Below are 26,121 nucleotides of genomic sequence, written 5' to 3'. Positions count from 1 at the left end.
GTTGTGGGGCTGTCCTGGCTGACAATCATCTGCAAAATTGCATGGAAATCAGGGACAGTGTCTCTTGTTTGGCAAACATTTTAAGAAAGGCAGTTGGAGGATGTGCTCCAGCTTCAGGGGATTCACACTCATCCTCCTTTGAAAGGACTATGCCAGGGTACTGGAGAGTAGAGTCCACCCACTGGTCGAACCTCAGATTCAAGAGAAAGAATGTGGTTCACACATCCTGATGCTCGAGGATATCCGAAGGTTTGCCTGAATGTGTTTTGTGGATTTGGAGAAGGCATTCAGCTACATCTCTTGGGGTGACCTCTGGGAGCATGGGGTCCTGTTACAGGCAGTTAGAGAGGGCTTTGAAATGGCCAGATCAGTTTGTAATGATATCCCCAGTGACTGTATATGACTGAGGCCCCTCTGAGGTGTGGAAAGCCCTCTGTTCTACTCTTGGTGCCTGAATAAGCCTCTCCCCTGGTTTCCACCTAAATGTGGAACACAAATGTGTTCAAACCAATTAGTAGAAATAGCCCTCTGCTACGTGACAACTTCTAATCCCTCCTGGAGCTTGTATTCATCATGGATGGAATCTGCACACAACAGTGACTTCCTCTGCTGCTGGCTGGAGTAGCAGAGGAAGAAGCTGATGTCCCCTCCATCCAACACCATCTCCACTGCTGCTGCAAGATTTGGAGAGATGCAAGGGCAGCCTTACCCCAGTGTCACGCCCTGCTTCAGATTCCACTTACTTTGGTGTAAACAAAATAGTTTGCAGGGATTTTCTTTTTAGTTAATTTGACAATTTAATCAACAGATTAGTTTATCCCTTTGAAATCAGACTTCCGGATCCTTAATATCATTGGAGTCACACATGTAGAATTCCCTCTCCGCTTTTTGTCTTCCAGTCTTCCAACTGTATCCAACTAATAAAATAACCACAGAAAATGTTTCAGAAATGAGATGACAGTTTATTATAAAACAATGAAGGCCATATCTGCATATTACATTTGTAAGCAACCCAGATTAAACAGTAAATTACAGTCAGTGTCACATTAAACAGCTTCATCATTAGAGCTCACAGGACGCCTCGCACATACAGAAATATGACAGCTTTAAACATATTCACCGAGATGCCCCCACATCTTGTGTTTCATTTTCCAGTTTTGTTGTTTTGTTGTGTAGCTGTTAAAGTGATCAATATCTGCACACGCACAATATGAAATTTGGCATCAACGGCACATAATAGTAGCCCAGTAAATCAAGGGAGTGACAGGTAAGCTCTTCAGCATGATGATTATCATACAGCAGAATCACAGTAAGAAAACTAACCATGAGTTTAAAGTAGCATTAAATATCTAATTTGCAGAGGTTTAACTAATACCCTGTATTCATGAGGAGAAGGCAGGAATCTTCTTCCAACTGATTAAAATTAAAGACCTTAATCAATCACTCGTTCAGAATTCCTGCTGTTATAAAGCCAGAAATGTTTTGCTTAAAGGCAACCTGTGGAGTTTTTGAACTCTGAAAGGACTATGAAGCAGTTTTTCAAAGATTCACAATGATTCACGCTGCAAATCGCCAGCAAAAGGCAGGAAAGACGACGGCTTGCTGGAATGTGAAGGACGCAGGATTCGAGACTTTTGAATGTCTTTTTACATGAAAACTCCACGTGGAACCTTTAAGTCACAAAAAATACAGTAATCACAGCATCTGATATGCTTTCAGTCATACCAGCAATAGTTTCACTTCACGACTATATTGTTCTTCTGACCAGCAGTTAGCATGTGCGTTGACATGTTCAGTAAAATGTTATATACAATATTATCTGTACATTTTCACAAAAAGTGCAACAAAATGCCGGCTGATACCTCTCCCTGATTCTTTATGACAGCAAACAGCCATTTGAATTTACAGTCTCTCTGCATACATGTAAGCTCATGCACAAACTCACAGCCAGAAAGAAAAAAAAAAAAAAGTCTGCAGCCACTACCAGCTGAAACACAAACTCTCTGAATTTATGTAAGAATAAAAAAACAAAAACATAAATACGAACTGTTCAAGTAAATACTGAGAATCATTTAACAGCTGCTCCTTTGGGTAATAATGAGCATGCATGTGAGTGACACAGGTAGTAGCAGGTATTCACATAGGCTGCCTTATGTTGATTAAAAAGCAGCTCTGGTCTTTGGAGCCATGAGTCATCCTGCCTGTCGATGCAGATGAGCTCAGGAGCTTGTCAGGAGGTGACTGCCGCTCAGTTTGTCCTCCTGCTGTCACTTCCTTATGAGCAGAAAAACAAAATAAAATATGAGCTAGTTTGTTTAGGATTCTGTAAAACAGGGAACAATCGTTGAACTCTGAGGATTTTAGCACAGCTTAGCTGAGCGGCAACCTGACGGGCTGAAAAAAAAAAATGAAGCCAAAAAACTGCAATTCCCATAGTGGCCACTTGAGGCTGGCTTGAAAAAGCGAGTCTATCTTCATGTTGAAATTAACCTTACAGGATGTCTCTACATCTAATTTTCCCCTTCACAGCAACTCCTATTTTTAACTAAATAACTCACCTGTTCAAATGTTATTAAGGATCTCATTTTTAGTGTGGCTGTGTGAATGAATAGGCTGCTAGTTTTCTGTTAGGTGTCACCACAGCGTATATGACTCCCTGAACTCCTCTTGACTATGTCTGTGCTACTGTCATTTTTTTTGTTTGTTTGTTTGTTTGTTGGTAGACCCAGGACACGCTGGAGAGATTATATCTCTCGGCTGGCCTGGGAACGCCTTGGGGTCCCCCCGGATGAGCTGGAGGAGGTGGCTGGGGAGAGGGAAGCCTGGGATTCTCTGCTTAGGCTCCTGCCCCTGCAACCCGGCCCCGGATAAGCGGAAGAGAATGGATGGATGGATGTTTGTTTTGGGGGGGGTTGCAGTGTGGTTAACTGTACTAACAGAAATTCCTATATTGTGTTTGCACCTTATTGTACACTAAATAGCACAGATCTGGGTCTGAATTTTGCTAACCAAACCTGAAAGTGTTGGTGGATAATTTAGCACATCCACATGTGGTCGCCTCTGGCTCCAAAAAGCTTCTTTACAAGCAAAGAAAATGCAAAACAGGACTTCACAAACAAATGGTGACATTACTGGGGCTATGTGCATCTTTTAAATGTGTTTTTTTTAACTTATTTAAATTTACCAACCACCCCTTTTATTGGATTTACTACCTAAGGATGTGAATAACAATTTGACTGGATCTTTAAATGATTAAATGCTGCCATCCCTAAAACAACAGCAAAACCAAGAGCAGCCCACAGACCAGCTGTTGCACATACTTTTGACAGTGCCCCCTGGTGACAGTAAACACCTACACGCCATATGAAACCCTGTGGTTTCATTTTAGGACAAGTGTTTACAAATAAAAAAAAAGGATCTCTAGGTCACAACCTTTCTGATTTGACAAAGTGAAAATCTACAGTAAGAAAATTACTTCAGAGATTATTTTAGTTTAAGATAGATCGTTATCACATCGTGAGGGTTCAGCGACTGCTACCTCGTCATCGTGGGTTTAAAACATCGGTGCATTAGAACAAATCCAGTTTAAAGCAGTGTTTTACGCCTGGGAGAGACAGCAGCTGCTACACACAGTACCAACTCAGGACTCAGTACTACAAAAATCAAAGTTGGCAGACTTCCTTTTCTGTCTAGTTTACTTTTAATTACCTGTTGCGATGTGGACCATATGTGTCCAGCATGACCGTGCTAGCCTGTTCCAGGTTCCACTGGTGGCGCTGCAGGAGCTCCTCGCACTCTGCTCTCGAACGCAGCCCCAGCCGAAACAGCTGCTCCACCTACAGTGCAGATGGTAAGAGAACCATGTTAGACGTGTGAATTACCATTGTATGATCCAGCTGTCATTAAGACTATCTTTGTTTTATGCTTGTTTTACAGCATTTTGCTCTCTTCTTGTCACTTGCTGTTCTGAGGCTCTTTTCTATTACGACCAACCTCCTTAACTCGATTTGTATATTTACAATCCCCATGTTATACACTCTCTTTCCATTTTATGGTTATATGTATCAGAAGATAATGAAAAATATATATCCTGATCCCAAGGTCCTGCAGAAGGGTCCAGTCCCATTCAACCACTGGCCAATAACCTGCCTCAGTACAACACGGAAGCTCCTGTCAGGCATCATAGCAGCTAATATGAGCAAGCACATGGTTCAGTACATGAGTGGGGCCCAGAAAGGAATTGGCAATAACACCAGAGGAGCAAAACACCAGCTACTGGTAGATAGAGCAGTCATTCGGGACTGTAAGACCAGACTGACCAACCTGAGCACTGCCTGGACTGACTGCAAGAACGCCTATACCTCATGAAGTCTGTTTCTGATTATTTGGTTAGAGACATCCACAGGTATCGCGTCATAGTGCCAGTAGCAACACTGACTCTAGCCAAATGCAAAACTAGTGAAAAAAACAGTCAGAAAACATGAAGAGGGAAAATGTCAGTGGCCGCCACCTATAAAACCATTCCTGGTTTGGGGCTTGTCTCATTCTTGGACCTCTAGTGCACCTGCTGTTAACTTCATTAACACCAAAGCAGCTGAAACTGATTAACAACCCCCTCTGCTACTTAACTGACCAGATCAATACCCCAGGAGAATTTTTTTTTTCTTGAGCAGTGTATATGTGTTGAGAGAGAGGATGATGGAGATGTTCTTCTGCTGCCAACATTTTTCTACATTTTCGAAAAAGTTATTTTACATAATTACTGAAGAAGCAAAAATTCTTTATGAAACACAAAACTGTACTTTCGTGAAGTGTAGCCCGTGAGTGTACTTACTGCAGCTCTCCAAACAGAGTCTGAGTGTGTCGGAAAAGAGTGAAAAGTGGTTTAATGATACTGAGCCTAAAACAACAGACCATGTCAAGAGGATGTGCTCATGCAGCCAGCAGAGATGCTGCAGAGGTTTATTTAAGAATGCTTTATGTCATATTTAATATATTATCATACTAGATAAAAAACATCGCCCCTCATACTCTGTTCAGATTTTGTGACTGTGTATCTACTTCCTGCATCAGAAATGTGACATTGTGAATTTGGGTAATTGACCATAAAATTTATTCTGATCCTCTGGTCCTGTCATATCAGGAACAGAGGATGATATCAAGTTTTATACTAATTTATTGTGTATTTTCTATTATTCATTTTATTGCTTTTTATACAGAATGAGCAGGAACTGCTTTTTTTTTTTTTTTTTAAACCATCTGCTCTAATCTAAACATGAACTACAGAAAGGTCTATTAGTTTGCGTTGCATGGATCATGGTATTTAATGTAAAATCTCAACAGAGACTCCTTTTAATGTAGGCAAAATAAAAGCAGGAGCCTTCGCCAACTTGTATTTCTGTGTTACTACACTGATAATGAATTATCAATAATTCAGTGTTTAATATTAAACTTGAATTCATTGGAAAATCACAGTATTACCATTAAAAGCATGCTTTCTTGTGGGAAAAAACTAATCTGTTCACTTAATAGCAGTTATTAATTTATGGTTTTTGCCTTCACTGAATCATTTATATATATTTTTTGCTGATTAATGGATGCATCCAATGCAACAAATAAACTAAGAAGGTGTGTAGACAAATAGGTGTACCTTCAAATGGTTTATGGCCTGAGAGATGCTCCAATTGTGGCTCTGCAGAGCAGCCTGACACTCCTCTATCGTGACACCGTGCACAGCTCCCTGGACCTGTCAATCACAGAATAAACTTTATGTTCTGTTTGCAAGAACTAAAACCATATTTTTATTTTGAACTCCTTCAGTCACTTATACAATGATACAACCTGCTTTTAAATTAGCCAAAAGCACTTTGAATTTTTCCCCCTAATTCACATTTATTATTATTCCTCAAATAATGTTAAAACAACATGAAAATCAGCACCTTTCTGAACATTACATTATGACAATTAAAAGCTCTGTTGATGAAAGGATATGAATCTGATAAAAAGGGGCAATTTGGCCTTTTATGTGTAATCTAGAAATTAGTGACTCAGATTTGTCTGCCTGTGGCAAACGACAGCATTTGGCGTATGTCAGTTCTGCAGCTGTCAGCAAATAAACGTTAAGACGTTTTTAAAGCGGAAAAAGAGAAAAATGAAACATTTCCTTCTGCTCTCGCTCACCTGCGTGACGCTGTGTTCCTGTTGCATGCTGGGAGCTGTAGCTCTGCCATTATTGTTGTTGTAGGAGGTGTTTGGTTTGGCTCCGCTGGGCTGCTGCTGCTGCATCATGGGTTTGACTGCCGCCATGTTGGCTGCTCCGTATCTGATAAGAAACATGAAATATGGGGTATGACTTATTTTGAACAGCTAATGATCTGTGTAGCTGTCTCTGTGTCTCTGACATCTGAAACTTTACTTGTGCACTGAATAAATGCTCATAATAACAAGTCTCTACAATATTTAATACTTTGAAACACATTTATTTTGCATGAGCTTTTATTTGATTTATAACTTTGTTACTTAAAACATTGGGACGCTCTGTGTTTTCTCATTAGTTTCTCATTATTTTTCTTCTGTGTGTTGTTCCAGTTTTACTTTACTTTAGGTTCATTTACCTCCTTTGTGATTGACTGTCCCACTCTCATCACCTTCACTTGTTGATTATCACCTGTGTATGTATACGCTAACCGGACACTTTATTAGGTACATGTAGTCAACAGACGGGCTAAGTATTTCAGAAACTGTGGATTACTTTTTTGCAGAGAACAGTCCATACCGGATGCCACTCCTGTTAGCTAAAAACAGGAAACTGAAACTACCATTTGCACAGGCTCACTAAAATTGATAAACTGAAGATTGGAAAAATGTTGCCTGGCCTGCTGCAACATTCAGTAACGTGAAAGCATGAATCCATCCTGCCTTGGATCAACAGTTCAGGCTGCTGCTGCTGGTGTAATGGTGGCACACTATTAGCATCAAATAAGCATAATTTAAACACCACAGCCTACATGACTACATGACTAAAGCTCAAATCATCTCAAACTGATTTCTTAACAGTGAGTTCACTGTACTCAAGTGGCCTCCAGAGTCACCAGGTCCTAATCCAATAGAGCACCTTCGGGATGTGGTGGAACACGAGATTCACAACATGGATGTGTACCTCACAAATCTGAAGCAACTGTGTGACGCTATCATGTCAATATGGACCAAAATCTCTGAGGAATGTTTCCGCCACCTTGTTGAATCTCTGCCATGAAGAATTAAGGCAGTTATGAAGGCAAAGGGAGGTCCAAACTAGTACTAGCAAAATATACCTAAAGTAAGCAAGTTGCCAGTGAGCATACATGGTCCTCTCTTCCCCTTTGTCTTTGGTATCAGCTATTAAAGCTTTCTTTTTTTGTCTACATTTGGGTCCCCTCTGACCTCAGGACAACAAAGGTGTGCCTTTGTTTTGAAACTGTCATAATTTCCCAGCATCTTTTAGTGTTTCAAGTGTTTGAGGACAAATTCAAGCAAGTAGGCAAAAGTTTTATTACAACAAATGCTTTAAAAAAATACCAATGCCTTAATGTGCTGACTAAGCAGCAACAGCCAAATAATTTTGGCCCATGACCTTTATCATCATCTTTAACTGAAAAGAAATAAAAGTTCTGTCGTATTTCAATCTGGGTGTTATTCTCATAATTTGGGGTGTATAGAAGAGGGAACACACCTGCCAATCATTTATAGTCAGTGTTATCCAATGCTGGAATTAGAGGAGTCATCCCTCTCGTGTAAAACTGGCCCAGTGTACATATTCCTTCCTTTAAGACTGTCTGATTGGTCTTTGTGATACACCTGATTGGTCCTAGGTTATCTGGTCCTCAGATCCCTTCTTGTAGGTACATTTCTGATGTCACAGCCATAAAAATCAGAAGACTAATATTAACTGTGTGAACTGTCAAAAATATGCTACCACAACATTACATATAGGGACTAGTATTATTTGTTTATGCATACTATTTTTAAAGAAATACAAAATGAAGGGAACAAATGCATGTTCTGCTCTCCACCCATAAAAAGCCACTTTAATCCAAATTTGGTAGGTTCTAATAAAGGGAGGGAAAGAAAAGGGATAAAAGATGCTGTTTGATATGAAAAACTCACCTTTCCAGAAAAGCTGGTCTCTCTGGCAGTGGGGCAGGGACAGAGCTCTGAGAACTGTCAATCAGTGAGGAGAGGCCACGCCCTTCACGAAAGGCAAGTGGATCCAGTGATGAGGTGGAGGAGTAGGATGAGCCTGGCACTCCTAGGCGTGAGGAAGAGGATGGGGCCTGAGGCAGAGATGAAGAAGATGGAGAGCTGGAGGACAGGAGGGGACCCAGCAGTCCGGATGCCCGACGGGGTGAGACAGACAGAGGAGGAGGTGGCAAGGCTACAGGTGAGGAGGAGCGGGAGCCCGGCTGAGAAAAGGCGTGGTCTCTGGGTGGGATCTGAGGAGGCGTGTCATCCTCGTTGCCCAGTGAAATGGAGCTGGAGCGGGCTTCTGGGTTTAAGGCGCGGGCGGAGAGGTTGTGTTTGGAGGGACGCAGAGGGGGGACGGGGCTGCGTGGGGGCAACACAGGCCTGTCCTCAAAGCAGGAAGCAAAGGAGGAGGAAGAAGAAGGAGATGGAGGGGGAAGGCAGATCTGTCGGTGTGGGCCCAAAGGGGCCAGAGGCATGGGGAGGGGGGAGGATGGGAGGGAGCGCCCTGTTGCCATTGGAACCTGGAGCTTCACCATCACCTATGTCAGAGGAACAGTGGGTTTGTGCTGGTTTGGGTGATAATTTAAGAGTAAAAATCAATCCTGAATAGCATTTATTTCACAACTAACTACACAGCTTTCACTACCTCTCGCTGTAGCTCTTGGAAGAGGTCAGCTGATTGGGACTCATTCCTTCCTGTCAAGCCAGCACTAGAGGATGAAGAGGCTTCTTCAGTCAACCCTTTGTATATGGACCGCACTTCCTGGTCCTCGGATTGATCCTCAGGCTCTGCAGCAACTTCATCGTAGGCTGGCTGGGGGAGAGGCCAGTCCAGAATGGAGGGAGTGTCCTAAGGAGACAAGTAGATATTAGGGAAAAGTTATCCAACAATATTAGGATTTTTTTTCTTTTTTAAATCCTAAGGTTTATTTATCCTTTAAAAAAAACAAAAGTTTTAGCCAGAGCCAGAGGGAAATTGTCACAAACTAGAAGTCTTCAAATAAAGTTTCATACATTCGCTTTAGCAGTACAGTTCTTAACCACTGACATCCACTATTTGTTGATTTATGATATTTCAATTAACATTACAGCTCATGGAGCACACATTTAAAATCACTAAATCAATAACGATATTTTTAGAATGTTGTGAACAGGGATAAATATCACGAAGCTGCAGCTTGGTCGGGGTCATCGAGCACAGACTGGAGCTATGAGGTGGAATTACTGCGAAACCCCGCTGAAGATCACTAAAGCGTGAACATGTACATTATCAATCAATAAGTACCGATCATACATCACTCTGCACCCACCTTGGGTTGAATTGAAGAGGAACAGATTATTTATGACATTTCAAGACCAAAGGTTGGCCCACTGCCTCTGGGGAATAAGAGAGCCCATTGTTTGTGAGTAGTGGCACAGATTTCAAGCTATCTGTATACCAGCTACACTTTGAGCATACTGGAGTGTAGGTGGTCGTGTCACGTGTCTTTAAAACCTTTGAACTACATCACAATCATCTGTTTTGTGCAACAGGGTGAAATAAAATGATCGGATGCACAATTCTCTAGATCAGGGGTTTTCAAAGTATGAAAGGGTGAGCCCCCCTCCAAGGAGCACAATGCCTGCTGCGCCCCCCCCCCCCCCCCCCCCCAATAATCAACCCACACACAAACAAATGCCACTACAAAACACCTTCTAATTGCTTTTATTTTAGAACCATCTCATCTTTTAAAATGACACTTTATCTGAATGAAATTTAACGCATGAACATTCTAAAACATTTCCTCCCATTTTAATTATTTTATCAGGGCCTTTGTATGGCAAATACGCCCTTTTTTCATTTTTCTACTTAGGCCAGAGCTTGTCTCCCCTGCCTTTTTCTTTACTAAAAATTTGTCCATTCTTTCTCTCACATCAGTAGACAGCAAGCAGATAGCTTCTTTTCCCGGTTTATTTTTTCCCTCGCACCGCGCCTCCCCTAAAGTGCTCTGGCGCCCCCTAGGGGAGGCGCGCCTCACACTTTGAAAACCGCCGCTCTAGATTATCTAGTCATTCAGGAGGGGCTTAGAGTAGAATTCCTACTCCTCCACATCAAAACGAGCAAACAGACGTGGTTCAGGCATTTGACCAGGATGCCTCCTGGACACTTTCTAGGTGAGGCATTTCACTGAAATCCAAATGGGAGGATTAACTGCTGTTTGTTCTGTCTCCACACAAAGCGTGGCTTGTAACTGATCTCAGAACAGTGAAACCAGAGCCAGAAGCAACATGTCTAGTACGCTAATCTATCAGTCTCCTATCAAAGACCAGAGGTTTATCCATAATGTGCAAGCAGTCAAAAAGGCTGCTGTCCTCTTAGCTTGACAAAGTCGAGCCTTTGGTAAGGAGAGACACACATTCCTTAAATGAAGACATGCTACAGTTTCCAATGGGTGGAGCCTATCTCAGCTGTCATAGGGTGTGAAGTGCATGTCATGGACTGTGGGAGTAAACCAGAGTACCCAAAGAAAACCCACACAGACACGGGGAGAACATGCAAACTCCACACAGGCCCTGGCCAAGGTGGATTCAAACCGAGGATCTTCTTGCTGTGAGGCAACAGTGCTAACCACCACGCCACCATGTAACAAACACATTTTAGAAGTCTGGAAGTCGCACAAGTTGAGGTTCAAAAAATATTTGGGATAAAACCATCAACTGTTATAGTCTGGCCCAGGCCTGTACTACCTTTAGAGTGTCCTCATCCAACTGCCGAGTTTCAGTGAGCGGGGAGGGCGTGGTGGAACTGAAGCTGTCATCGGTGAAGTCAATAAGTGACACCTCACTTTTGGCCGAACGCACGCCGGTCCCCTCCCACGGCCGAAGCTTCAGACCCAGGGATGCTCCCAACCTCTTCAACCCAGACGAAGCGCTGACGTCTTCCTCGTCATCGTAATCATCCATCACAGAGTCGTAGAACGGCTCTGGATAACCATGAAACAGTAGAAGTAAAAAAAAAGGGCTCCTGCTCATATGCATGTGTTGAAGGTTGAGCTGTGGGTTACAAACAGATGAAAGAAAACACTCACTCTTGAGCAGAACGGCAGGTTGGGGTGGACGAGGAGGAGGCTGCTCTGATGAAGACAGACAGGTATTTAGGTCAGATTTGACATAAGTCAGAAAATTTGGCTCACTATTCTATATTAAAAAAAGGTCTCCTAGCAAAAACATATTTACTCTTGGCACGGTTGGGGAGTTTGGTTGGTCTTGCGATGCCTGAATCCATTCCCAGGACATCAGGTGGGTCCATGGGGTTCCCCAAGTACAGACTAAGGAAAGCAAAACATTTTTATGTCAAAGAAAATACTGAAAACAAATCCAGACAAATCATTAAGTTCTTCACCTTCTCTCCTTTAACTTTGACTGAAGATGCCTCAAGTTAAAAGCTACAGGAAGAGCAGTGAAATCGTGGCTATGAGATTCCTCTACTGTTATAAACAATGTAGGGATGTGGATGTGTCTTCTAAAATCAGCAAAACCTAAAAAGCGAAACATCTGTTCAACTACGCATGATACATGCCTGCCCTCCAGTGGAGGCCGGCAGTGTAAGCAGTGCTAAAAGAGTATATACAGCCTACAGCCAGCCATGAACCCATGGAATCTGCTCTTTTATTTTACGCTGTATGACATTCATAGTTAATGTATCATTAACCTGTCTATGCGGTCTGCGTGTCCCCAGCTCCTCTGGGGGTCTGTGTCTCCGTGTCCAGTGTGGATGAAGGAGTGTTTAAGTGGCCGGCTGATGTCTTGGGCAGACAGACCAGCAACCGATGTCACCACATGTCGGGGAAACTGACCGACACGCAGCGTCCGTCTGTTCTGACCTCGCCACCAGTAGTGCTCCGCCCTGAAAACACACAAACAGGTGAAAACAACATGACAATTAAGAAACTCACTCCTACTTTGTTGGCCTACACTAATGTGCTTTCTTGTAGCAGATGTCAGGAGTCTGCTTTCATAATTACTAACTTCCTGGTTTTAATTTTACGTAGTTACAGACACACAATATATACAATGTGCACACGCATAAGACAAAAGAGGCCATATTTATATGAAAAGGAAGTCACAAGACTATAATTGCAGTAATTTTCTACAATGCAAGGAATCCAGCATTAACAAGAGATCCATTTGTTGTCTTGTAGGTGCTTACATAAGCATGACTCTCAGACCCACAAACTTGGCTTAAAAACTGCTTTTTGTACCAAAATTAGGCTAAAAGGATGCCTTAAAGGTACACTCTGGCTAACAAACCTTCACACACTGACCTTCCTTCAATGATGGTGATGACATCATTCATTTTAATTTGGAGCTTGTCTTCCTCCTCAAAGTCCTGCAGGGCTCTCATATCTGTGGGCATGGTCTGCAGAACACACACACACACACACATCGAGTGTTATTTGTGTCACCAGCAGGATCCAAGGCAACATTCAAACATGGAATACATACTTGCAGTCAAAAAACAGAATGGTTTCCTAAAGCAGATAAGACAGCCTGTTCACTTTACTGATAGCGACAGATGCTGTATAACTCAGAAATGTTTTTGTTAATATTTGGTTATTTGTGATGCTATCTATTGTATGCAGTTCAAAGATATTTTGGTCATGAATGCCTGAATTTGCAAAGTATCCACTGTCCTGTTTATTTTTACTTGAACTACCGAGCTACCTCGAGCAGGAAGTCTCTGAGGGCGATGAAGGTCGGTCTGTCTTCAGGTTTGGGGCTCCAGCACTGCAGCATGACGTTGTAAATATCCTGAGGACAGTCGTCTGGTTTGCACAGCCTCTCAGCCTCCACGTCCACCTTGTGGAGAATCTGCAGACAGACACATAAATAATAATCTGATTAGCTGATGCGGGTTTTTTTTTTTTTTTTTTGTCCACAAGTAGGAAGTCAGAGATGCACCTGGCTCCCGTTTAGGCCCAGCCACGGCTCCTGTCCGTGGGTGAACATCTCCCATAGGGTGACCCCAAACATCCAGGTGTCGGATGCGTGAGAGAAAGTTCGAGACTTCAGAGACTCTGGAGCACACCTGGAGGGACAGGTGGACAACAGCTGAGATACGGAGACGATGAAAGGCAGACAGGATGTCAAAAATACATTTTTCACTTGTCTTACCATGGGAAAGGGATTTTGTGACCCTCCTCCATGATGTATTGGTCAGTGTGTTTAGGCAGCGCCCTCATCAGGCCAAAGTCTCCAATCTTCACAGTTTCATTGGTGGACAGTAGTACATTGCGGGCTGCAAGATCCCTGTGGAGGAAACGCTTCTGCTCCAGGTAGGCCATCCCGCACGCCACCTGTGGAGGACATGTGAAGTGATAGATGGGTATATGTTTGCTTCCTTACAGATAGGAAATGTCTAAATTAGAGCTGTTGTTAACTGCGTAAATTTAAACAAATGCAAGTACATAAAACTCCTCTTATTTACAGATGTTATGGAAGATGCATTACAAGAAAATCTAATGGAGAAAACAGCAGTGGCTGCAACTCTCTGGGCACTGGACCAAAGATGTGATGAACTTAAATTTCATTGTGTTTTTTCCTTTTTGGCATTAACTGACCTGCACGGCGTAGTTACACAGCGAGGAGATGAGGATGTGACCCTGTCGCTTCCTGAGCCGATCCAACAGGGAACCCAGAGGAGCTAGCTCAGTGACCTACACGCCAACAGACACCACAATACTCTCAGAGCATCATTGCATTTATATTTGTTTTGTGCATTGCTTTATGAAGTATGTACTGTATTGTACTGTATTTCAGAGTTTTTTTTGGTGAGAACATCATCTCTTCAACTTAACTGCTGCAGTAAAGAAGCAAGGAGACCCTGTGAATTCTAATTTCCTCTACATGTGGGAAACACATCCTACAGTGGCCAGACCTGAGCCATCAGGTCATCATCAGGTTATACTTCCAATACTATTCAGTGTCAAGTTCTCGTGTAAAGGATGACCTCCATTTTTTTAAGTGTGTGTCTCATGGATTACCATCTTCATGGGCTGTGTGAGGACGATACCATACAGGCGGATGAGGTTTTGGTGGCTCAGTGAATGCATGGCATTCACCTCTCTGATGAAATCATCCAGACCGTCTGAATCCAGCACATTAGATTTCAGACATTTCACTGCCACTGACAACTACAAAGCCAGAAAAGAAAGAGATGATATTAGAGTAACAACTATAAAAAATAAATTACCTCTCATAGTTCAAATAGGATGGTCTTACTTAAGAGGACTTATCAAGCAAATACCCAGCAGATATGCCTCCTTGGGGCCTTAAATCGAGTAGAAAGGTGTTATGTAAGTACCAGTCCATCTATCATATGATATAGCGCAGGGGTGTGCAAACTTGCGGCCCGCGGGCCACTTCCGGTCCGCGAATTGATGTCAAAAATGACATAGAATTTGGCCCTTTGAGTTACTTTTTTGACATTTTGCCTTCCCCTCCAATTAAGAAGGTTAATTGAAATGTCAAAAAAATAACTCAAAGGGCCAAATTGTATGTTATTTTTGACATCAATTCGCGGACCGAAAGTGGGCAGGGCCGGAAGTTTGGACACCCCTGATATAGGGAATGGAATATGAGGCCCACATTTCCTGTAAACACAACCTGAGCTTCCATTTAATACATTCTCATACTGTCTTTCTTCATCTCACCACTCTGCTGTTGGGTGCGGTCCACTCTCCTCGCCGCACCACCCCAAATGTCCCGTCTCCAAGCCGCTCAAACAGCTGCAGCTCCGACTCTCTGATCAGGCAGGTGAGTGCGGCCCCTGACTCACTATTGGCTGGGACTGTGCCGGACGACGCACCGTGGGGCTGCTGTGGGTCAGCATCCGGCCGTTTCACTGGAAAGACCTGCAGGTCCAGGAACAGGTGACAGGTTTTACTTCTCATGCACGTGAAAAGACCTGATTTGATTAACTTATTAATCTAAAAAAAAACAAACATTATTTTAATAAAAGACAAATGCAAACCATGTGAGAAAAAAATTTAAAAAGCTACATCAATACAAACTAAAATTATTTTTCTTAAACACCACCTGAGGGTGGATGTAGGCATATTTACATAGAAAACCACTGTTCTCTGTCACATAAATGCACATAAATGTCTCAAAATTTCTGGCAGCTTATGAGCTTATACGTATGTCATATTATAAGTTTAAATTCACTACTACTATATTTTTAATGGTACAACACTTTTATTTCATTTAAGCTATCAAAAACTATTTTTAATAGCTATTTTATAAAACTAAAACTTGGCTGCAAAAAGTTAAATTTCATTAAAAGCCCAACATGTTACTTTACAAATAAGCTTCATTGTCAAACACACTTGGATAAAAAGCTACTTCATGGTTTTACTTTAGGACTGTGGCAAAGTATTGAAACCCTGTTATTCTAAATAAATGTAGCATTAAAATATTACTGTGTACTGTGTCCTGCAGTATAAAACACCCAGAGGACAGGAAAGGTACTGCACCTTGCTCATCCAGGATTTTCGCTTATAAAGGGCTCGTCTCCTCTTGACTGCCTCCCAAAGCCTCCTCTGACCTGGCCCAGCACAAACACACAAATGGACCTGGATTTCTGTGTATGTTTTATACTGTATTTTTCTAAAAGATAACACACAGACATATCTGATGTTTGTTTTAATTACCTGATAACCACGTATGCCTGTGGGGAGGAAAAACGTAAAGACGTACCGGGGCGTCCCATGCCGATCTTTTCCAGGTCTTCATTCTTGACGTAGTCAAAGTGTGAGAGTCGTGTGACGTTGAGATCATCACGGATCCGCAGGAAGTACTGCTGCAGCTGCACATCTGTCAGCAGCTCCAGAAGCCACTCTGTGCCCTCCTCACACTGCATCTGCACACACAAACGCACACATTTCACCTCTATCAGCATACTTACAGTGTTGTTAATGGAGCTCTGTGTGTGCTTCAACTGTTCACCTATTGAGTGTGATGGTAATGGACCTTGTTAAGGGGCACACTGTAATTTGCACTCTAAGAGCAGGAGCTATTCTCAGCTATAAAAAGCCAAAATGACTGATAACAGTGTGACGTCTGGAGCCTCAATTCGATCATAAAATACCTGGAAAAGCATCATTTTGCATCTAAGGCCAAACTCTAATGTCTATTTAGACCTTCTAGCATTAATTTAGTGCTGAAATTTTCTCATTTACTTCGATAATTTTTGTATCCAAGTCCAAATCTGAACAGAAAACAATAAGTGTTCATATTTGAGAACCTGGAGTGAAAAAAATTGGGGGGGGTTTACTTTAAAAAAAAAGAAAAAAAGACTTGCAAGATTTATCAAACTAATTTTCTGCTAGTTGACTATGCATCTACTGTTTCATCTTTTTTACAGATTCACAAACAAAAGGTACTTTCTGCTACTCCTTTATTTGCCCCTCTGTCCTTCCTGACCAGCCCTCCCCTGGAAACAGAGGAGAACAGCTCACCTGGCTCTGTGTGAAAGGGACAAAATCCAGTTAAACCACCTCTAAACCTGATTAAGTAACTAACAATATTTAGCGTGTTTGTTGGTCCTCCTTCACTATCTGGGAGAATTAATCAAGATAAGAAATGTTCACTGGATCTTTTGGAGTTGTTGTGAGCATTACTCTGTACAGTCTATAGTCTTTGTTAAGTTAAGGTAAACAACCACTTGCTCTCGCTTCTTGCATAGCATCTTCCCAAAAATAACACATTACTAAAAACTCTAAATGTGTTAACACAGACCCCTCATAGAGCTCTTTGCAAAAGTAATACTTCAAAAGATCTTAACTCTTTAAAAACAAGATATATTATCAATACACTGGACCTAAATTCTGCATCCATATTTTTCTAAGGGACAGTTTCACTTGCCTGACTCACTACTTCATGACTGCTCATGGTTCCATTTATCAAATTAATGAACGTTAAGTGAACAGAGGTCAGCTAACTTGCAACGTAGAGGGAAGTCAGGGGAGCTCTTTTTTTTCTTTAACCAATGGTGTTTTTTTTTTGTGTGTGTGTGTGTGTGTATGGGGGGGGGGGGGGGGCACTTCTCCCATCCCTGCTGAACTCTGATGTCACTCCCTTCCCTGTTGTATTTGCCGACCAATCAGCATCCACCCAATGCAGTGTCACCCATATTTTGGAGGACTGCACAGGAGCACATTTGCATTGGTTGAAATCCCCTCTACACAGCCAAATAGGCAGGCAAACTGACACAATTGTGTTACCATAAATTAAGCATTAAACTCAATGAGCAGGTCTACATCTGGATTCAGGACCCCAACATGAAATGGAAAGTTAAAATTTAAGTAGGAGTAGGAACATTATTCAGTGCGGAAACGTGGTCCCACCACTGGGGAAAAAAAGCCAGGCAGAGGTGAGTCGAAATTTCGAGTTATTATCAGTCAGTAAGTCAAAATTTTGAGATAAATAACTCGAAATTTTGACTCACCTCTGCAGATTTACATTTTTTTTTCAGTGGTGGAAATACGCTTCCATATTTATGTGACAGAAAAATAGTTTAGCTTTTTTGTTTGTTTATTGCTGTTTAATTAATTGCTGTTGGGTAATTTTTTGCTATTTCAGACCTTAAAATTTACTAACAAAGAATGAAGTCTTTGATTTAAACTATAACTAGACTGGTGGACTTACAGGGTTCACACAAACACTGGATTATTAAACAATGGGGCTAATAAATAATTTAAACTAATAAAACCCAATATCAGTGCAAACACAAACACACCTGCATCCTCACACACACACACTTATATTCTTAGAAAAATACTGAACAAAAAAAACACAGACATACAGTAATTACAGCCAGAGAAGAAGCGATGCTACACAGTTGTGGGTGCACATCCACCCACAACTTCAGACTTTACCATTTGTCCCCCGACCGTCCTGTCTCTCGCCTCTTCATCCTCCCCCTCCCCCTCTCCTCTGGTGTAGGGGAGTCGCTGGTACATATAGCTCTCCCCCATACTGCAACAGCTCCTCTTGTCCTTTTTGTATTGAGCCCTGCTGTTTCTGTGCTATTCAGAGGAGGCGTTAGCTCTGCTGCCGTGCTTCCCCTACTCCGAGTCTAGTTTGCTAATCTCCTCTCAGCTCCATGACCTTCTCCTCTCAATCGATGCGCGCATGCACACACACGGACACAAGCACACCGGGAGGCATTTGACGCCACTCTCTCCTGTCGTATCACCTAAAGCTATCTATAAACTCCTTCACTCTTCCCTCCCACTGCTCCTTTCTCTCCTTGCTGACTCACGACTTCCTGCAGCATCGGACACCTCCATGCTTGCCCTTCTCTCTCCAGCTCTTCCTCCTTTCCTCTTCATCTCCTTCTGGCTCAGCAGTCGAGCCCACTGTCTGATGTTAAATAATTCAGCAGCTCTAATGAGAGGACGAGTGGAAGAGGGAGATCTTGGAGGAAGGAGGGGAAAGAATGCAGATACAAATAGGTGGACAGACGGATGGTCGGGCTGAAGAGAAAGGAGATGGAGACAGCTCCCAGCATGCATTTAATAGATTCTGACATGCAGATGGCATAGGCGCGAAGCTCAACCCAAACAAGCGCATTTCTAAAAGACAGAAACATGATGTGATCAATTTCAGGGGGCGTTAAAAATCAGACACAGCTTGAGCATTAGAGATATTGTTGAAATCTCTTTTCAAGTAAAGCTGTGAAACATTCACTGATTGCAGCTTGTCAGATGAGAGGATTTACTGTTTTTCTCTGTTCTATATTAACCAAGCACAGTGCTAGTTCAGGCAGATCATGAGGTCAATCTCAGTCACGATCCCAGCAGATAGGCTGATCTCAATCCCAGATCACATCAGCTGATAACCTTCCACACATCCAATTAGCAAATCTCATGTAGGGCGCGCTATTTAAGCTGCTTCAGACAGCCTACAGTTGCAGCATACCTACAAAAACTGCATTACAAACAACCTCCACCCCAGATCCTCCTTTTCTGTGTGTCTGATTTAATCAGTGTCATATCTGCTGTCACTGATGCCTGCTCCATCCTGTGTGGTGGTCTTGCTGCCGCTCTCAGGCACATGTCACAGAATAGAGCCATACCACTGAAAACAGAGATGCAGATGGAAGTCACACTCTTCCTTTGACTATAGTATTCTCAAATTATAGTCCTAAACTCTAATTCGTCTGGACTCTCAACAGGCAATTCAGATAGCGCTGAGAGGCATTTACTGTAATCACAATTTAATTAGAGTTTAATTTAATTGACAATTTCATGAAATAAATTGATTTCATTAACATAAAATGATCACAGTGTGACTTTTGGTTGAGGAGCTGGTAGGCTGTCATAAACAGTTTTTGATCTGGTTAAGTATATCCATAAGCATATGCTGTTTGGAATACTTCAGTTTACAGCGCTGAAGTGCAGTGCTGCAGATTCTGCTGTAGTTTGAAAACGACAGAAAGGGAAATGCGACAAACTGGGCTGTTACCATTAGCAACATGTGACAGCAAAGATGAGTTAACTGGTGCATGAAGTCAGTGCTTGTATCGTTTATGTTCACGTATGAGTCTGTGGGCGCATCTGCGGCCTAAATGAGGACGAAATCAGAGCTTTCATCTCTGCATTGCATCGTGTGCTTTATCGAGGGCGATGCGTCAAAAATAGGAAAGCTAAATTTAGCTTTCATTCATGGGAGGGTATGGGAGGGTAGTGGCTGCTTAATTTTTCTCTCATCTTAGCATCAGATACCTGAGATTCAATCAAAATACACAAACGAGGGTTTATTCTGCATATTTTATCACTGCTCCCTGTCCTGGTTTTAGCACTTCAAGTTCAATCAAAGGCAGAGCAGAAGGGGGATCATTCAACAGGGGCTGTAATAATCTGTTTCAGTATTTATTTCTGTATTTCAATATTTCAAGTTTCTTTCAGTCCACAAATGCTCTCAAAGTTACACAGCAGTAGGGCTTCTTTAACTACTCAATCCAAAGACAGGATATGATCAATCAGACTCATCCTGGCAGAGCAGTGAACAACCTGCATGCTAATTCATGTTATAAATACACAAACCTATGAGATATGAGTACACTTGGAATAGGCTGGCTTAGCACAGTGAAACCTAAGGCAGGCTGCCAATGGGACTCATGAAGAGTTCTCAGACATCAATTGGTTACCATGTAAAGAGCAGACTTTTTACAATTCTAACAAATCAATATTAAAATGACCACCTTAAATCTTTAACACAGCGTGAACTCTGTGAGGCAGCTTTCTTGTCATTTCTTTAAGTATTCTTCAGGAATAGTTCTCCAGGCTTCGTGAATGACATTCAAAGCTCTTCTTTGGATTTTGGCTGCCTTTTGTTCTGTTCTCTGTTAAGATGATCCCACACTGCTTCAATAATGTTGAGATCTGGGCTCTGAGGAGGTCAATCAGTGACTGACAGCGTTCGATTGTGTGTTTTTCTATCCAGGTATGATTTTACTGCACTGACAGTGTGTTTGCGATCATTGCCATGATGAAAAATAAAGCTGTTGCCAAACAGATGCAGATGGTATTGCATGGTGGATCAAAATCTGATGATACTGTTCTATGTTTATAATCAATTTTGACAAGATCTTCAAGACCACTGGCTGAAATGTGGCCCCAAACCATGACAGAGCCTCCACTGTGTTTTACAGATGAGGATTCAGTGAACAAAAGATGAACCAACTGAAGGGCCAGATGCATCTCTCAGTCTGGTATCTGTTGTAGATATTTTTTTTTGCCTGCCACTTTTTGTTATATCATTTCCTTTTTTAAAGACACACTTCGCACCAAAATAAAGCAAAATATAAAGAAATTAGGGGTGGCTCAAGACTTTTGCACAATACTGTGCCTTTATCAGCTTCACTGTAATACATTTCCAGAGACAACCTGCAGTCTCCATTTTATCTCGGTGGGATTTAAATCAGCATTTTGCAAAATAAAGACTGCAACAAACAACTTTTTTGCTGGCCATGTCTTCTCATATAACCCCTATATTTTCTAAAAATAAATAAATAAACTCACCAAAAGTGTAATTATGGCATTATATATTAGAAGAACAGAGGCAATGGGAGTAAGGTAAGGTTATTCCTATAGCAACCTTCCAAATATGCTGCCCCCATTAAGATATGGACTGTTGTTCCAGACCTCTTAAGGCGCCCTTTGGCATCAGACACCACCATCAGATACTTTAAGTCCTGTAAGATGTGAGCTGGACCAGCAACACATCCTCCAATACTCCATGGCCAGCTGATTGCTCACTTACAATGCAGTATCTGTCACATCATAGCATGGTCTACTGTTAAAAGGAATTTCATGGGATTGGTCGTAAGTAGTCATAATTTTTCATCTCATTCATATAAGTTCTATATGTACATGTTGTCTCACCCTGCAGAGGTCCCCTGGTGGAGTCGCTATAGGGTCACCTGGCTACAGCCATGGATGGAGGGCCACCACATCTACACAAAGTTAAAGAGAGACAGCGAGAGAGTCAGCGTCAAAACTATTAAGAAAAAACTGCCTCAACAAAAACTTCCATCTGCTGCTGTGAAGAGAGCAGCAGAAAAATTCTCAGGGGCAACAGCCTGTAGAAAATTGTGCAGGAGGTGAAAATGAGCACAGCAGAACAGGCTGTGCCCATATTGTCGCCACGGAGGAGGCTCAGACAGACCTGCTGCCACGTCACTGAGAAAGAGTCCAAAAAGTCGGGTTGTCTAGGAATGAATGCCTGTAGAAAGTGTCGAATGGTGATTTTTAGGTCTTCAGCTTCACCTGAATTTGATTTTCCCCTAGGTCAAAGTCCTCAGCTTAACTAACTGCACAGCTCATCTAAGGTAATTCCATAAAACATTCTGCTCCATGTTTAAAATAATGAATCACATTCTTCCAATTTCCCACTGTTCCACATCAACAGACTGTACACAGAAGATGGACAGAGCCACTATGATGCCACCGATTGATTTTTACCCGTCCCTTTGGAAGACTCGATTTTAGCATCAAAGCCATTGTCATCTTGGTTTTCTGGCAGCAGAAGTGACTGAATTTAGATGAAAGGAAGCATTTTTTTAGTTATCATCTATACCAGCAAGCTTGGTTAGCAAGCTCCACCGACAGACTGCATAAGTGCACTATATTGCCAAAAGCATTTGCTCATCTGCCTTCACACATGTATGAACTTGAGTGACATCCCATCCGTAATCCACAGGGTTTAATATGATGTGGGCCCACCCTTTGCAGCTATAACAGCTTCAACTTTTCTAGGAAGGGTTTCCACAAGGTTTAGGAGTGTGCTGATTGGAATTTTTGACAATTTTTCCAGAAGCAGATTTGTGAGGTCAAACACTGATGTTGAATGAGAAGGCCTAGCTCACAGTCTCCACTCTAATTCATCCCAAAGGTGTTCTATCAGGTTGATGTTAGGACTCTGTGCAGGTCAGTCACAAGCTCTTCCACACCAAACTCCCTCATCCATGTCTTTATGGACCCTACTTTGTGTACTGGTGCACAGTCATGTTGGAACAGAAAGAGGTCATCCCCAAACTGTTCCCACAAAGTTAGGGGCATGAAATTGTCCAAAATGTATTGGTATTCTGAACCATTAAGAGTTCCTTTCACTGGAACTAAGGGGCCGAGCCCAACTCCTGAAAAACAACCGCGGAGACTATGAGCCTTCTTGTCTAATATTAGCATCTGAACTCACAAATGCTCTTCTGGAAGAATAGTCAAAAATTCCAATCAACACACTCCTAAACCTTGTGGAAACCCTTACCAGAAGAGATGAAGCTGATACAGCTGCAAAGGGTGGGCCAACATCATATTAAATCCTATGGATTAAGAATGGGATGTTACTCAATTTCATATGCGTGTGAAGGCAGACAGATGCACTTTATTACTTAAAGCAGCCATGCCCCTCATATTACTAAAATTCAACCACAGCAAGACCACAGTGTTCTTGTAGCAGATTGTAATGATGGGATTTTGCAATTTAACCTCTGGGGTAATGTCTGGAGATGGGTCCATCCCATCCAAAGTTAGCTCAACTGGATTCACGTCTTGTGAATAGGGCAATCCATGAAACCATTATGTTCATGAAATTAGTCTGACTTTTTGTTATGCATGTAAATAATTATGCATCATGGCCATCAGAAGATGATAAACTGCATCTGTAAAGAAAGGACCATGCTAAGAGAGGCCGTGTCATTCAAGAGATTATAGACAGTCATCATAAGGCATTAACTCAAGGCAGGATGTGCCTTTGGAGTCATAAAGGATTGTCTGCATTTCATTGCTATTACTTTATTGGCTGATTGAGTAACTGCAAAATAAAACGCACAGGTTAACAAATACTCTCTAGTAAAGAAAGATTAATTCATGTGTGTTGTGGTAGTTGTTTTTTTAATGTTGCTCTACCAATGTGATAGTTTCTAAGGCTTCCTCTAGCACAGGGGTGTCAAACCTAAAGCCCGGGTGCTACAGTCAGCACAACAAAGACTCCAATCCGGCCCACTGGACAGCTTTGGAGAATGCTGAGGGTATAAATTTTGGACTTCTAGCAGCATTTTCATAAGTCATAAGTTTTACAGCTTTTCCTATCTCCTCCATGGCCAATTATACTACACCAAAGTAATTACATTTTTTTTTTTTTTAAGTTCCAGTTTTTTCAATATCTACTGCAGAAATTTCTGTTTTGTTTTGTTTTTTTTTACAATGGACCCAAACAGGAGATTTTCTGTGACTCAACAAAAACTTTCCATTTTATAATTACAGGACAGTCTGGGCAATAAGCTACCAGAACTTTTTCTGTAGATTTTAAACAGTTGATTATTTCTTACAACTTAAGTCCAAAGTTTTGTGCTGACAGATTTATTGCATTTACTACAGCAGCATTTCTTTATCATTTAGAAAAACTGAGATGTACTGCTGAAACTTCACTAATTTTTCTTATATTGAAAGAGCTCACGGATTACATGTGTAGTTTACAGTGAAAGAAAGGGGTCTAGCCCACTTAAGATCACTTATGTGGCCCGCGATTTAAAATGAGTTTGACATCCCTGCTCTAGCAGAACCACAACATCACACGGCTTTTAGTGCAGCAGCTGTCTGATAAACTGACATGTGTATATAGTGGACTAGCCCTTTATTTGTGATTCACGCAAAGATCGCTTCAAGTTATTGTAAAAAGCTCATCAGAATTAAACTTAAATCAGTCAAATAAATATGTGAGGGTAAACAGGTGCACTGTCTCTCATGCTGATAGCAGAAAAGATTTTAATTCATCTTCACAGTCAGCCTAAAGCTGATTAGCTCTAAGTGGACACCTACCGGTCCCAATACAATGAGCAGTCTAGGCTAATATTACAGCCACTTATAAACTGTTTTATACTTTTTCCATTATTGCACACTTTTATTTATGAACTTAACGTGTTTGTTTTGTTATAACATGTCGGATATCCAAGAAAGAGCGAGAGCAAAAATGACCCCATCGTACCGACCTAAGAAGATGGACTTTGCGGAGGGGACGGTCCCTCTCCTGCGGTCACTCCTCAGTCCTGCCGCCGCTCTCAGCCGCGCTGTTTATCGGGAATCACTTAAATTCTCCGGAACCGTTATCTCCCGTCTCTTTCCTCTGTTAATTCCGGGACGCTTCCCAGTGCGCGTGCCGGGAGTTCAGAACGTCACGATACGTCAGAAGACGCTCCGATGGTCGTGAGCGGAAATCACCAAAATAATAGCACAATCTATTAGAAATTCAAGTTTCAAAATAAAAGAACATGTTACAAACGCTTTGAATATTTACCTCCGCCACGGACATTTACACGATAGCTCGAAAAGGTTTGAATTAATTCTGAGAAAATCGTGTTGGGGTGTAGAGTGGGGGTCATCTCTTTCAAAGTCAAATTAATGATTTATTGGCCAAAAATTGACAAAAAGCCTTATAACTTAGAAACTATGATTGTAAGTGTGGTGTGTATTGTCAACATATAGAAAGTACCATATAAAGATTTAAAATATGTCACATTTGACCTCTCCTTGATAGATTTATTTAAAAGCCAGTGTGCTATATAGAGCTGTTTCTCACTGCCATTGTTTGTATGACAACCTATAGGCATATAGGGAATAATATATGGGGATTCTAAACCTCTGACCTTTTCTTCGGGGTCAAAAACTTTCATAAAAATGTCTATGCTTAAATTTCTACTGCCTTTGTTCGTATTGGCACGATTTAGAAAATGATACCAAATATAACATCCAAATATGTCACCTTTGACCTCTGACCCCTCTTACGTTTCACATCTGCCTTTCTTTCAAGTTTACCCCAAAACGTGTTATATCTTTAAAGAAAGTATTGTCAAGAGTATTGTCATGAGCAGCCTAGTTAGTTATAAATATACTGCAGTACAATAATATATAATACATTAAAATTATTCATGTCCAGTTATTTACAAATCAGCACCTATTATACATTACCTACTCCTACATAATGTTTGTGTATTCAAAGTAAATATCTGTCATGCTACCCTTAAATGATTTTTACTGCACTACAAAGTATGTACGTTAAAAAAGAAGTGAGTGAGTGAGTGGATAAAATACAATACTGTTACCTTTAAAGAAAATACTGTCCAGAGAATGAGCTGCCTCTGTGGAAGTTTGCACTCTCAAGTGCTTCTTGTTTACTTTTTTTTTTAATATTGGTTCATACTTGAGGTATTAGTGATTTAGTATCTTATTTCCTGCTACATTGTGCATGTACTCCACTATCATTTAGATGTTATTTTTAAATTCATAATTCAAATAATAACCAAAGGAAATTATTAATAATTGTACATATTTTACTAATTTATATCTTCAGTCTAAT

The 26,121-nt window shown here is 41.5% G+C and overlaps 1 protein-coding gene across 3 annotated transcripts; it reads right to left on the bottom strand.

The window, feature by feature from the left end:
• Positions 1 to 966: 966 nt before the first annotated feature.
• On the bottom strand, positions 967 to 24,936 carry tnk2a (tyrosine kinase, non-receptor, 2a). 3 transcript variants are annotated; one of them, XM_030757292.1, is made up of 21 exons: positions 24,758 to 24,936; positions 21,654 to 21,724; positions 15,961 to 16,123; positions 15,738 to 15,808; positions 14,916 to 15,116; positions 14,247 to 14,396; positions 13,824 to 13,919; positions 13,378 to 13,559; positions 13,165 to 13,291; positions 12,928 to 13,074; positions 12,528 to 12,622; positions 11,915 to 12,109; positions 11,440 to 11,531; positions 11,292 to 11,336; positions 10,951 to 11,186; positions 8,870 to 9,073; positions 8,146 to 8,762; positions 6,181 to 6,322; positions 5,651 to 5,746; positions 3,709 to 3,836; positions 967 to 2,274 (listed from the first exon to the last, which is right to left on the bottom strand). In XM_030757292.1, the coding sequence occupies exons 3-21, from the start codon at positions 16,121 to 16,123 to the stop codon at positions 2,268 to 2,270; spliced, it is 2,994 nt and encodes a 997-aa protein (XP_030613152.1). In that variant the 5' UTR covers positions 21,654 to 21,724; positions 24,758 to 24,936; the 3' UTR covers positions 967 to 2,267. The 3 variants fall into 3 exon arrangements, with proteins under 3 accessions (XP_030613152.1, XP_030613151.1, XP_030613153.1); XM_030757291.1 differs by lacking the exons at positions 21,654 to 21,724; positions 24,758 to 24,936 and adding an exon at positions 18,141 to 18,536; XM_030757293.1 differs by lacking the exons at positions 14,916 to 15,116; positions 15,738 to 15,808; positions 15,961 to 16,123; positions 21,654 to 21,724; positions 24,758 to 24,936 and adding an exon at positions 14,485 to 14,501.
• Positions 24,937 to 26,121: the final 1,185 nt, after the last annotated feature.

The sequence above is a fragment of the Archocentrus centrarchus genome, chromosome 20, assembly GCF_007364275.1.
Source record: "Archocentrus centrarchus isolate MPI-CPG fArcCen1 chromosome 20, fArcCen1, whole genome shotgun sequence".
Lineage (NCBI taxonomy): Eukaryota > Metazoa > Chordata > Actinopteri > Cichliformes > Cichlidae > Archocentrus > Archocentrus centrarchus.
This window is presented reverse-complemented; position numbering and strand designations above follow the sequence as displayed.

Coding starts and splice junctions, on each gene's coding strand:
- tnk2a (XM_030757291.1), bottom strand. CDS start 18,239: ATGGGGGAGAGCTATATGTACCAGCGACTCCCCTACACCAGAGGAGAG. Junction 14,397..14,915: donor CCGCACCCAACAGCAGAGTG/GTGAGATGAAGA, acceptor CTGGCTTTGTAG/TTGTCAGTGGCAGTGAAATG. Junction 12,623..12,927: donor TCAGAGACTTCCTGCTCGAG/GTAGCTCGGTAG, acceptor TGTGTTCTGCAG/ACCATGCCCACAGATATGAG.